Below are 13,836 nucleotides of genomic sequence, written 5' to 3'. Positions count from 1 at the left end.
AGTACAATTAAATAAAACTCCTGCAAGTACTATCTAGAATTTGTTACATACCTTCAATGATAAACATGCTGCTGCTGCTGCTGCGTCACTTCAGTCGTGTCCGACTCTGTGTGACCCCATAGACAGAAGCCCACCAGGGTCCCCCGTCCCCGGGATTCTCCAGGCAAGAACACTGGAGTGGGTTGCCATTTCCTTCTCCAATGTGTGAAAGTGAAAAGAGAAAGTGAAGTCGCTCTGTCTTTGGAAATATCAGAGTAGCTTATGAAAAAAAGGATATACACACTGGTGTAGAAAATAAGATTTTGTGTTAAAGGAATGTATTGTAAAGTTTCCATTGTATTTATTAGGATAGAAAATCATCAGCTGTTACATCCACTACATTTCATTAGTTACAGACTCTGATTCCATACATTATTTTAAAAAGGGAGTAATAGGGCCACCTGTTAGTGGGTAGAGTTTTCGTTTTACATATGAATTAGCATAAATCCCACTCTCGTCATGCCAAGTGTTGATGCCAAATCTTTTGGAACCATCTAGATCTGTGAACTGAGAACGGCATTTTCTGTGGACAATTGAATAATCATCATCTTGACAAGGATCACCCTATGGAGGGGAAAAAACAATTTTAATATTAAATGACTGAAAAATGTATAAAGGAATAATTTCCAAAAGTTGATCTTTAATGTGTTAGTCTTATTATGATCAAAGGTTAATCTTCAAACAATTGATTAATATAATCTCTCAAATTACTAATCACTTCTTGTATTTGTCTATTGCATTTATAAGCATTTCTAATTATGAATGATAAGTCTAATTAATGATTGTCTTATTTATAAAATTATAAATTATTATATGTGCAAAAATTTCTAAACCATAAATATACAGCATAAAGAACTATTTCTACACAAGACAAAAACAATTACAATTTAACTACCATTTAACACCTTTTACATTAAAATAATTTTTCCAAAGACTAATATCTTGGGTTATATATTTTTTGTCTTTTTTAAAATATAAATTTATTTTAATTGGAGGCTAATTACTTTACAATATTGTAGTGGTATTGACATGAATGCACCCTGGGTGTACATGTGTTCCTTATCCTGAACCCCCCTCCCACCTCCCTCCCTATCCCATCCCTCTGGTTCATCCCAGTGCACCAGCCCCAAGCACCCTGTATCATGCATTGAACCTTGACTAGTGATTTGTTTCACATATGATAATATACATGTTTCAATACCATTCTCCCAAATCATCCCACCCTTGCCCTCTCCCACAGAGTCCAAAAGACTGTTCTATACATCTTTGTCTCTTTTGCTGTCTCGTATATAGGGTTATCTTCACCATCTTTCTAAATTCCATATATATGCGTTAGTATACTGTATTGGTGTTTTTCTTTCTGGCTTACTTCACTCTGTATAATAGGCTTACATCCACCTCATTAGAACTGATTCAAATGTGTTCTTTTTAATGGCTGAGTAATACTCCATTGTGTGTATGTACCACACCTTTCTTATCCATTCGTCTGTTGATGGACATCTAGGTTGCTTCCATGTCCTGGCTATTATAAACAGTGCTGCGATGAACATTGGGGTACACGTGTCTCTTTCTATTCTGGTTTCCTCAGTATGTATGCCCAGGAGTGTGATTGCTGGGTCATATGGCAGTTCTGTTTCCAGTTTTTTAAGGAATCTCCACACTGTTCTCCATAGTGGCTGTACTAGTTTGCATTCCCACCAACAGTGTAAGAGGGTTCCCTTTTCTCCACACCTTCTCCAGCATTTATTGCTTGTGGACTTTTGGACAGCAGCCATTCTGACTGGCATGAAATGGTACCTCATCGTGGTTTTGATTTGCATTTCTCTGATAATGAATGATGTTGACCATCTTTTCATGTGTTTGTTAGCCATCTGTATGTCTTCTTTGGAAAAATATCTGTTTAGTTCTTTGGCCCATTTTTTGATTGGGTCATTTATTTTCCTGGAATTGAGCTGCAGGAGTTGCTTGTATATTTTTGAGATTAATTCTTTGTCAGTAGCTTCATTTGCTATTATTTTCTCCCATTCTGAAGGCTGTCTTTTCGCCTTGCTTATAATTTCCTTTGTTGTGCGGGTTATAATTTTAATAACTGCTATCAGGTCATTCAGTTCAGTTCAGTCGCTCAGTCGTGTCCAACTCTCCGTGACTCCATGAATCACAGCACGCCAGGCCTCCCTGTCCATCACCAACTCCCAGAGTTCACTCAAACTCATGTCCACAGAGTCGGTGATGCCATCCAGCCATCTCATTCTCTGTCGTCCCCTTCTCCTCCTGCCCCCAACATTTCCCAGCATCAGAGTCTTTTCCAGTGAGAACTCTTCGCATGAGGTGGCCAAAGTATTACACTTTCAGCTTTAGCATCAGTCCTTCCAATGAACACCCGGGATTGATCTCATTGAGAATGGACTGGTTGGATCTCCTTGCAGTACAAGGGACTCTCAAGAGTCTTCTCCAACACCACAGTTCAAAAGCATCGATCCTTCGGCGATCAGCTTTCTTCACAGTCCAACTCTCACATCCATACATGACCACGGGAAAAACCATAGCCTTGACTAGAGGGACCTTTGTTGGCAAAGTAATGTCTCTGCTTTTTAATATACTATCTAGGTTGGTCATAACTTTCCTTCCAAGGAGTAAGCGTTTTTTAATTTCATGGCTGCAGTCAGCATCTGCAGTGATTTTGGAGCCCCCCAAAATAAAGTCTGACACTGTTTCCACTGTTTTTCCATCTATTTCCCATGAAGTGATGGGACCAGATGCCATGATCTTTGTTTTCTGAATGTTGAGCTTCAAGCCAACCTTTTCACTCTCGTCTTTCACTTTCATCAAGAGGCTTTTTAGCTATCAGGTCATACTTGCAAGTAAATGCCAAGCTGGAAGATTCATCCTATGAGAAAGTACGTCAGTATAACCCAGCATAATATTTAAGATATTTATCCTCAGAGCAGGTTTCCCAGGTGGTGCTAGTGGTAAAAATCCTGCCTGAGAATTAAGAGACACGGGTTCAATCCCTGGGTTGGGAATGTCCCCTGGAGGAAGGCATGGCAACCCACTCCAGTATTCTTTCCTGTAGAATCCCATGGACTGAGGAACCTGGCTGGCTGCAGTTCACAGGGTCGCAAAGTTGGACACAACAGAAGTGACTTAGCACACACACATCCTTAGAGTACTTCATAGAAACTTCTATCGTAATAAAACAAGCCTCTATCATTGCCACTTCCCAAAGGAAATATTGATTCACTCAGATTACATTAAGGATAATGGCAAACAAGAAACATAAAGCCCCTGTACTGATTATCTAATTTCTGCTTTAAATTGAAACTAATTTTAAAGCACTAGGACAAAATTGAAATTAACTCACTAAAACTTTAAAACAATGAAAGAACACCAAAATAGTTCTAATCTTAGATACGCTTTGTTGAAAACAATTGAAAATTCTAACTGCATAATAATTATGGTGTCTGTTTATTTACTGAGTGCCTATTATGGTCTGAGGGCTTCCCTGGTGGCTCAGAGGTTAAAGCGTCTGCCTCCAATGCGGGAGACCCGGGTTCGATCCCTGGGTCGGGAAGATCCCCTGGAGAAGGAAACGGTAACCCACTCCAGTATTCTTGCCTGGAGAAGCCTGGTAGGCTACAGTCCATGGGGTCGCATAGAGTCGGACACAAGTGAGCAAGGGAACGGAACGGAACGGATTATGGTCTGAACATGGTAGTTGAGTATAACTTTTAATCCACAACTGGCTCTGAAGTAGGAATTATTACTCCCACTTTACATGCAAGAAAATATCATTTGCTTAAAATCTCAGGGGAGAATCTAAAGAATGCCAGTGATTCAGCCAGGGCTTCAAGCTGTCTGCTTGTAAGACACATTTATTGCACTGGCACATTCATGAAATTCTTAATAATTCAAAGATAAAAAATATAAACAATAAAATCTGAAAGCTACATAATATCCATGTCACTTTCTATATAGTTTTGGGCTTTTGCTTTGTGTTGTTGGGGTTCTATTTCTTTGAGGTTTGTTTGTTTGTTTGTTTTGGGTCAGGTAAAGCAGAGACATTACTTTGCCAACAAAGGTCTGTTTAGTCAAGGCTATGGTTTTTCCCGTGGTCATGTATGGATGTGAGAGTTGGACTGTGAAGAAAGCTGATCGCCGAAGAATTGATGCTTTTGAACTGTGGTGCTGGAGAAGACTCTTGAGAGTCCCTTGTACTGCAAGGAGATCCAACCAGTCCATTCTCAATGAGATCAATCCTGGGTGTTCATTGGAAGGACTGATGGTAAAGCTGAAACTCCAATACTTTGGCCACCTCATGCGAAGAGTTGACTCACTGGAAAAGAGTCTGATGCTGGGAGGGATTGGGGGTGGGAGGAGAAGGGGACGACAGAGAATGAGATGGCTGGATGGCATCACCAACTCGATGGACATGAGTTTGAGTGAACTCCGGGAGTTGGTGATGGACAGGGAGGCCTGGCGTGCTGTGATTCATGGGGTCGCAAAGAGTCGGACACGACTGAGCAACTGAACTGAACTGAACTGAGAGATCTTTTAAATGAGATTAGAGCATCACTTGCCAAACTGCTCTCTAAGTAGGAAGCAGGATCTCCTCATTCCTACCCCTGTTGCAGCGGAACTGAGGAGAGCTTCACATGGAAGTCAACACCTTCCTTTAGCATCTCCTAGGCAGAGAGAATGATACATTTGATGAGATGAATGATAAGAATAAATGTGATGTTTAAGGACAAGTATTCTGGCAGCAGAAGGTGCTAAAGACTGAAGATGAAAAGGACCGGATCCCAGAGCTATGATTAGAAATGGATCTTAACAACTTACATGTCATTAACTCATGGATGAATAAACAAGTGGTCTATTCACACAATGAAATAATATATGTGGCCAAAAAAGGAATAAAATACTGGTAGTTCTATAGCATAGATGAACCTTGGAAATATTATGCTAATTGAATGAAACTAAGACAAAGCCAGATTGTATGATTCCTTATATGAAATGACAAAATAGGCAAGTCCACAAAGATAGAAAGTTGCTTTGCCAGAAGATGGTGGAGGGCAAGGAATGAGGAGTGAATACTGATGAGTGTGATTGGATCAAAAGGCACCAAGATATGTAGCTAAACATTATTTGTGGGTTGTATCCAGATGAAATTAGCATTTAAATTGATGGACTCAATAAGGTAGTTTGCCTTCCCCAATGTGGGTAGGCATCATCCAAATCCGTTGAGGACCTGAATAGAAGAGAAAGGCAGAGAAAATAAGAATTGGCCCATTTTGCTTGATTGCTCGAGCTGAGATGTTGATTTTATCCTGCTCTTTGGTGCTTCTGGTTCTCAAGCACTGGTTTTCCTAGGATTTCAGCTTTGGTTTGTTTCTGCAGAGAAACCTGACTGGTACACTGGGTATGCGGTTTCTTTGGGGAATGATGAAAATGTTCTGAAATTGACTGCGGTGATGACTGTATGATACTGGAGATATATTTTTAAAAATCACTGAATTGTACATTTTAAAAGGGTGAAACTTATGGCATGTGAATTAAATCTCAGTAAATTATATCTCAGTAAGGCCATTATTTTTTACAAGTGGATAAGAAGGGGTGAACAATGCTGAAGTTAGGAAAACGAATTAAGAGAATGTTGGTTGCCTGTTAACACACATAAAACTGAATGCTTCCCATGATCAGAGATGCATTGATAAACCAACCTCCCCACCCAAAAAAACCCCACACAACTGATCTGTAATATTTGACAATTTCTTTGTTGTCTATACTCCTACCATGGATGATTTCAAGTGAAGTCGGAAGTGAACACTGAGTTGGGAAAACATGAACATACTCATTTCATGCAAACTTTAAGAGGTGACTCCAGTTCACCCTGAATCCACTTTTCTCATTTCCCATTAAGCAGCAGCCGTGCAATGTGAGTAGAAGTAGATTAAGCCCCCTCTAGGTCTAGGGGCTGGAGAAGGCAATGGCACTCCAGTACTCTTGCCTGGGAAATCCCATGGACGGAGAAGCCTGGTAGGCTACAGTCCATGGGGTCGCTAAGAGTCGGACACGACTGAGTGACTTCACTTTCACTTTTCACTTTCATGCATTGGAGAAGGAAATGGCAACCCACTCCAGTGTTCTTGCCTGGAGAATCCGAGGGACAGAGGAGCCTGGTGGGCTGCCATCTGTGGGGTCACACAGAGTCCAACATGACTGACGCGACTTAGCAGCAGCAGCAGCAGGTCTAGGGGCAGAATCTAACTGGCCTAAGACAATCAGGATAATCTCACTCCACTCTCAATGACAATGATTAGTTCAGTGTTAGGCATGTGACTTCAGTTTGTCCAAACAGCTTAAAGCCTGAGACTTTTGTTCAAGAGTTTGGGGAAGAAAACATTCTTTTCTCACTACTGGATATAAATAAGAAAGCAGCTAGCCCAGGTGGCTGTTGGCAGCCTGCCTACAATCAGTATAGCATGAAACCAATACCATAAAAAAACAGATATGCGAGTCAGTAAAAAGTATGATGACATTGCTGTATTAATCCTTTCCTGAAGCCAGACTTTAGAAAAATATATGGGCCAATGCATTACTTTTACTGTCTGATCTAGTTTGAGTTGGTTTTTATACAACCTACTAAAAGCATCCTATTTAATATATACCTGAATAATCTGCAATATTGGAATACTGAGGTACTGAGAGAGCAAGGAAACGGGTCAAAACCAACAGAGATGGGAATATATAAAAAAGTAGGAGAAAAAGCAAGCAGTAAATTTCTGCCTAAGCATACACTCAGGAATTAGAAGGATGCAAACATGGAACAGGTGAAAAAGAAGGCTTTCAAAAATAAGAACAAACTATTAAGAACCATGAGGGTATAATTACTGTAAGAAAGCAGAATAAAGTATGTTTTTCAAAGTTTAGTACAAAAAGCACCAAATAGAATACAAAAAGCAGCTTCACCAACCAAGAAGGTCCTACATCAAAGGACCTTTTATATTGACTGCAGCTCATACCCAAGGCCAAATTGAGATGCTGGGAGTTTTGGACAAGCAAGTAATTTGGTCTACCTCTGAAACAAAATATATAGGGAGGGAGTAATCATTTCAAAATTATTAGTAGTTTTCTGTTTTCATTGTATGTAACCACCAATTTTCCCAAGGGGTAATCAAAATTTGTTTTAGAAAAAAATGACAAAGAGCAAAGTAATATCACCTTCCAATGCAAAATACAGTTTTTCCTAAAGACAACAGCCTTGCAATCCAATGCACACTCTTGAGAATTTTAGAATATAAATGACCACACCTGGAAGATTCAAATCATAGATTTCTCCAAGCATGGAGAGGAAACATTCTTTGCATAAAGCCTTAAACAAGAGTTGGAATAGAGAGTAGGAAAATACAGAAGAAGTTTGGGGCATTGTAGGAAGATGAAAATGAGGGAAAAGCAAAGCAGGACAGGAGAAATAGTTGGTGTATTTCCCAATTTTTCCACCCCTAGACTTAAATCAGGTCTTCCCTGGTGGCTCAGACAGTAAAGAATCTGTCTGCAATACAGGAGACCCGGGTTCAATCTCTGGGTTGAGAAGATTCTCTGGAGAAAGAAATGGCAACCCATTCTAGTATTCTTGCCTGGGGAATTCCATGGACAGAGGAGCTTGGCAGGCTATAGCCCATGGGATCACAAAGAGTTGTACATGACTGAGCAACTAACACTTTACATAGTTTCATAAGCTTCCCTGGTTGCTCAGTGGTAAAGAATCCGCCTGCCAATGTAGGAGACACAGGAGACGTGGGTTCGATCCCTGGGTCAGGAAGATCCCTTGGAGGAGGAAATGGCAACCCACTCCAATATTCTTGCCTGGAGAATCCCATGGACAGAAGAGCCTGGTGGGCTACAGTCTATGGGGTCTCAAAAGAGTTAGACACAACTGAGCTTGTAGCACAGATTTAAACCAGATAGGATCTCATTGATATGGACAGAGAGAAGTACATTAGATACATGAGAATAATGGCAGAAAGGCATAGGGGTCTCCTGGCCCTCATTTCTCATGAGATATTTAAACAGACCACCTCTCATGCTCTTCTTTCATTTGCCTGGGGCAAAGCCAAACCCAAACCAGTGAGTCAGCCAGGTCAGGCAGAGGGAGGCTTGAGAATCATCAGTCCTGAGGCATGTTTGGTATTCTGTGGCACAAACAAGACCCTGAAAGTAGTTGCAAGTCTGGAGAGAGGATTAAACTGTTAGCTGCAGAGCTGAGCACTGAAGCTAGGTTTGAATGGGAATCACAGAAGGCTTCTATGGGGTCAACAATATCTCTGGAAGTGGAAATGAAGTTGAGTCATCTCAGACAAGCCATGAGGGCTCCAAACAAGCCCAGAGAAAAAGAGTGGGAAATAGGAAAAGACTGAGAGTTAACACACTCACAGACTAGAGCCACTTATACCTGTAAGAAAAAGAGCAACCAGGTAGACTTGGGATATCATCCCAGAGGCTAGATGTTGATGCAACAGCTACACAACAACTCTTTGTGCCTGCGGGGGCTTCCTCATAGCACGGTGACTGGGTTCTAAGAATAAGGACGGCACAAAGAGAACAGGAGGAAGCTGCATGGCTTTTAAACAGCTCCTCCAGAAATCATATAGCATCACTTGCATCATAGTCACAGTTCAACCAGATTGCAATCCTGGGTGTTCATTGGAAGGACTGATGCTAAAGCTGAAACTCTAATACTTTGGCCACCTCATGCGATGAGTTGACTCACTGGAAAAGACTCTGATGCTGGGAAGGATTGGGGGTGGGAGGAGAAGGGGACGACAGAGAATGAGATGGCTGGATGGCATCACCGACTCGATGGACATGAGTTTGAGAGAACTCCGGGAGTTGGTGATGGACAGGGAGGCCTGGCGTGCTGTGATTCATGGTGTGGCAAAGAGTCGGACACGACTGAGCTGAACTGAACTGAACTGAACATGGACTCTACCTCTCAATATGAAGAGTGTCAAAATCACACTGTAAGAGCATGTGCCGTGGCAGCACATGTGGCAACCATTTTGGGAAAATAGCAATTTGCCACAGGGAGAAAAGTGAGCAATTTGCCACAGGGAGAAAAGTAGAGTGTGTTGGGGTTCCCAAGACCACCACTAGATTCAGTGACTTGCTCAGAGGACTCATGAAACTCAACATATAGTTGTACTTGTAACTATGATTAGGGCTTCCCAGGTAGCACTAGTTGTAAAGAATCTGCCTGCCGATGAAGGAGACGCAAGAGACATGGGTTTGATCCCTGGGTCAGGAAAGATCCCCTGCAGTAGGAAATGGCAACCCACTCCAGTATTCTTGCCTGGAAAATCCCATGGACAGAAGAGCCTGGCAGGTTACAGTCTGTGGGTCTCAGAGTCAGACATAACTGAGCACATGCATGCACACATGTGGCTATGCTTGATTACAGCATGTTGATTCAAAGCAAAGTGAGCAAAGGGAAAAGGCACATAGGCTAAAGTCAAGAAAAAAACAGGTATGAAATTCTGAGACCAAGAACCTTCTCCCAGTGAGTCATACCGGATGCACTCATTCCCTCCAGCCATGAGGTATGAGATGCTATCTACAGGGGAAGCTCATTAGAGACTCCAAAGCCAAGATTTTTCTTAGGGGCTGGTCACATAGGCACCCTCTGCTTAGCATTTACCAAAATTCCAGACTCCTAGAAGGAAAACAAGTGTTCATCATAAGGCACATTGTTTGTGCCAACAGTTTAGACACTGTGAGCTACTTTTATTAGGGAATTCTTATCTCTACATGCCAACCAAAGTCCAACCTTATAAGCAGACCTTTTCACAGATAACATTCTCAGTTCTTTTCTACACATTGGAAGTGGGAGAGGATCTCTGAGAAAGTGAGTTTTTTTTTTTTCAAGAAAGATTAAATTTTCTTATAGGAGCTATTTAAATCATGGAATCAGACTAAGCTTTATGTTGATTGAGATTTAGTGTTTTCCCACTGGTGATGGGCTTAGTAAGAGGGCCAGTGATCAGTTAGACATACTTCTGCATATGTGAATTGCGGACAATTATTAGCGTTTCAACACCCTAACATAACATCTAAATGATTCAGTTCAGTTCAGTTCAGTCGCTCAGTCGTGTCCGACTCTCCGCGACCCCATGAATCACAGCACGCCAGGCCTCCCTGTCCATCACCAACTCCCGGAGTACACTCAAACTCATGTCCACAGAGTCGGTGATGCCATCCAGCCATCTCATTCTCCGTCGTCCCCTTCTCCTCCCGCCCCCAACCTTTCCCAGCATCAGAGTCTTTTCCAGAGAGTCAACTCGTCGCATGAGGTGGCCAAAGTATTGCAGTTTCAGCTTTAGCATCAGTCCCTCCAATGAACATCCAGGATTGATCTCCTCTAGAATGGACTGGTTGGATCTCCTTGCAGTATAAGGGACTCTCAAGAGTCTTCTCCAACACCACAGTTCAAAAGCATCAATTCTTCGGCGATCAGCCTTCTTCACAGTCCAACTCTCACATCCATACATGACCACGGGAAAAACCATTGCCTTGACTAGACGGACCTTGGTTGGCAAAGTAATGTCTCTGCTTTTTAATATACTATCAAGGTTGGTCATAACTTTCCTTCCAAGGAGCAAGCGTCTTTTAATTTCATGGCTGCAATCAGCATCTGCAGTGATTTTGGAGCCCAAAAAAACAAAGTCTGACACTGTTTCCACTGTTTTTCCATCTATTTCCCATGAAGTGATGGGACCAGATGCCATGATCTTTGTTTTCTGAATGTTGAGCTTCAAGCCAACCCTTTCACTCTCCTCTTTCACTTTCATCAAGAGGCTTTTGAGTTCCTCTTCACTTTCTGCCATAAGGGTAGTGTCATCTGCATATCTGAGGTTATTGATATTTCTCCCGGCAATCTTGATTCCAGCTTGTGCTTCTTCCAGCCCAGCGTTCCTCATGATGTACTCTGCATATAAGTTAAATAAGCAAGGTGACAATATACAACCTTGACGTACACCTTTTCCTATTTGGAACCAGTCTGTTGTTCCATGTCCAGTTCTAACAGTTGCTTCCTGACCTGCATACAGGTTTCTCAAGAGGCAGGTCAGGTGGTCTGGGATTCCCATCTCTTTCAGAATGTTCCACAGTTTATTGTGATCCACACAGTCAAAGGCTTTGGCATAGTCAATAAAGCAGAAATAGATGTTTTTCTGAAACTCTCTTGCTTTCTCCATGATCCAGCGGATGTTGGCAATTTGATCTCTGGTGCCTCTGCCTTTTCTAAAACCTGCTTGAACATCTGGGAGTTCACGGTTTATATACTGCTGAAGCCTGGCTTGGAGAATTTTGAGCATGACTTTACTAGCGTGTGAGATGAGTGAAACTGTGCGGTAGTTTGAGCATTCTTTGGCATTGCCTTTCTTTGGGATTGGAAGGAAGATTGACCTCTTCCAGTCCTGTGGCCACTGCTGAGTTTTCCAAATCTGCTGGCATATTGAGTGCAGCACTTTCACAGCATCATCTTTCAAGACTTGAAATAGCTCAACTGGAATTCCATCACCTCCACTAGCTTTGTTCGTAGTGATGCTTTCTAAGACCCACTTGACTTCACATTCCAAGATGTCTGGCTCTAGGTCAGTGATCACGTCATCGTGACTATCTTGGTCATGAAGATCTTTTTTGTACAGTTCTTCTGTGTATTCCTGCCACCTCTTTTTAATATCTTCTGCTTCTGTTAGGTCCATACCATTTCTGTCCTTTATCGAGCCCATCTTTGCATGAAATGTTCCCTTGGAATCTCTAATTTTCTTGAAGAGCTCTCTTGTTTTTCCTATTCTGTTGTTTTCCTCTATTTCTTTGCATTGATCACTGAGAAAGGCTTTCTTATCTCTCCTTGCTATTCTTTGGAACTCTGCATTCAGATGCTTATATCTTTCCTTTTCTCCTTTGCTTTTCGCCTCTCTTCTTTTCACAGCTATTTGTAAGGCCTCCTCATACAGCCATTTCGCTCTTTTACATTTCTTTTCCATGGGGATGGTCTTGGTCCCTGTCTCCTGTACAATGTCACGAACCTCCGTCCAGAGTTCATCAGGCACTCTATCAATCAGATCTAGTCCCTTAAATCTATTTCTCACTTCCACTGTATAATCATAAGGGATTTGATTGAGGTCATATCTGAATGGTCTAGTGGTTTTCCCTACTTTCTTCAATTTAAGTCTGAACTTCGCAATAAGGAGTTCATGATCTGAGCCACAGTCAGCTCCTGGTCTTGTTTTCGCTAACTGTATACAGCTTCTCCATCTTTGGTTGCAAAGAATATAATCAATCTGATTTCGGTGTTGACCATCTGGTGATGTCCATGTGTAGAGTCTTCTCTTGTGTTGTTGGAAGAGGGTGTTTGCTATGACCAGTGCCTTCTCTTGACAAAACTCTATTAGCCTTTGCCCTGCTTCATTCCGTGCTCCAAGGCCAAATTTGCCAGTTACTCCAGGTGTTTCTTGACTTCCTACTTTTGCATTCCAGTCCCCTATAATGAAAAGGACATCTTTTTTGGGTGTTAACGGTAGGTATTGCTAGGGGGCACCAGAGGGCGGACAGACTGATATCATAATCACAGGAAACTAGCCAATCTGATCACATGGACCACAGCCGAATGTGGTCCACTGGAGAAGGGAATGGCAAACCACTTCAGTATACTTGCCTTGAGAACCCCATGAACAGTAACAAAGGGCAAAATGATAGGATACTGAATGAGGAATTCCCCAGGTCAGTAGGTGCCCAGTATGTTACTGGAGCTCAGTGGAGAAATAACTATAGAAGGAATAAAGGGATGGAGCAAAAGCAAAACCAATACCCAGTTGTGGATGTGACCAGTGATAGAAGCAAGGTCCAGTGCTGTAAAGAGCAGTATTGCATAGGAACCTGGAATGTTAGGTCCATGAATCAAGGCAAATTGGAAGTGGTCAAACAGGAGATGGCAAGAGTGAACGTCGACATTCTAGGAATCAGTGAATTAAAATGGACTGGAATGGGTGAATTTAACTCAGACGACCATTATATCTACTACTGTGGGCAGGAATCCCTTAGAAGAAATGGAGTAGCCATCATGGTCAACAAAAGAGTCCAAAATGCAGTACTTGGATGCAATCTTAAAAATGACAGGATGATTTCTGTTCGTTTCCAAGGCAAACCATTCAATATTACAGTAATCCAGGCCTATGCCCCAACGAGTAATGCTGAAGAAGCCGAAGTTAATCGGTTCTATGAAGACCTACAAGACCTTTTAGAACTAACACCCAAAAAAAGATGTCTAAATGATTACTCAACATCTATTAAGTGGGTTGGGAAGAAGTGTTCAGAAATTGTATATAGAAAGAGATTTGTTAATTATCTCACATTATTGGCTGATCCACTATTCTGGTGCCACACAAACCCCGAGTTTTGACAAAGTACTCTTAAGATAGGACTATCACTGAATTGTCTCAGTCTTCCGGATAGATGAGGGTAACTGAGAATTTGTCTAAAGTGTGGAATGGCTGGGCAACAGAGCACAACAGCTTAAGCAGAGCTGTACTAGAGGAGACATATCACAGGAAGAATTTAGAGGACTTACTAGCCTAACTGGGAATAAAGAATCAAAGATGCTCATACCTTCAAATCTGGATGGCTGGGAGAGTTCCAACACCATTAAAAAAAAATTAAAAAGACACAGAGATGAGGAGGACTTGTTTAAGGGGGGAAATGATGAGTTACTTCTCAGACATTTTTAATTAGAGATGACATCAG

The 13,836-nt window shown here is 41.8% G+C and overlaps 1 protein-coding gene across 1 annotated transcript in view; it reads right to left on the bottom strand.

Moving 5' to 3' along the window:
- Positions 1–244: 244 nt before the first annotated feature.
- Positions 245–13,836, bottom strand: part of CFAP95 (cilia and flagella associated protein 95) — a 107,152-nt gene continuing 93,560 nt past the window's right edge. The window contains exon 6 of the mRNA XM_055428369.2: positions 245–603. Coding sequence (XP_055284344.2) covers positions 412–603 — 192 coding nt within the window. The 3' untranslated portion in view covers positions 245–411. The remainder of the gene's footprint in view (positions 604–13,836) is intronic.

The sequence above is a fragment of the Moschus berezovskii genome, chromosome 7, assembly GCF_049115385.1.
Source record: "Moschus berezovskii isolate FMDL1 chromosome 7, NW_MosBer_1.0, whole genome shotgun sequence".
Classification (NCBI taxonomy): domain Eukaryota; kingdom Metazoa; phylum Chordata; class Mammalia; order Artiodactyla; family Moschidae; genus Moschus; species Moschus berezovskii.
Note: the sequence above shows the minus strand (reverse complement) of the source record. Positions and strands in the feature narration are given on the sequence as shown.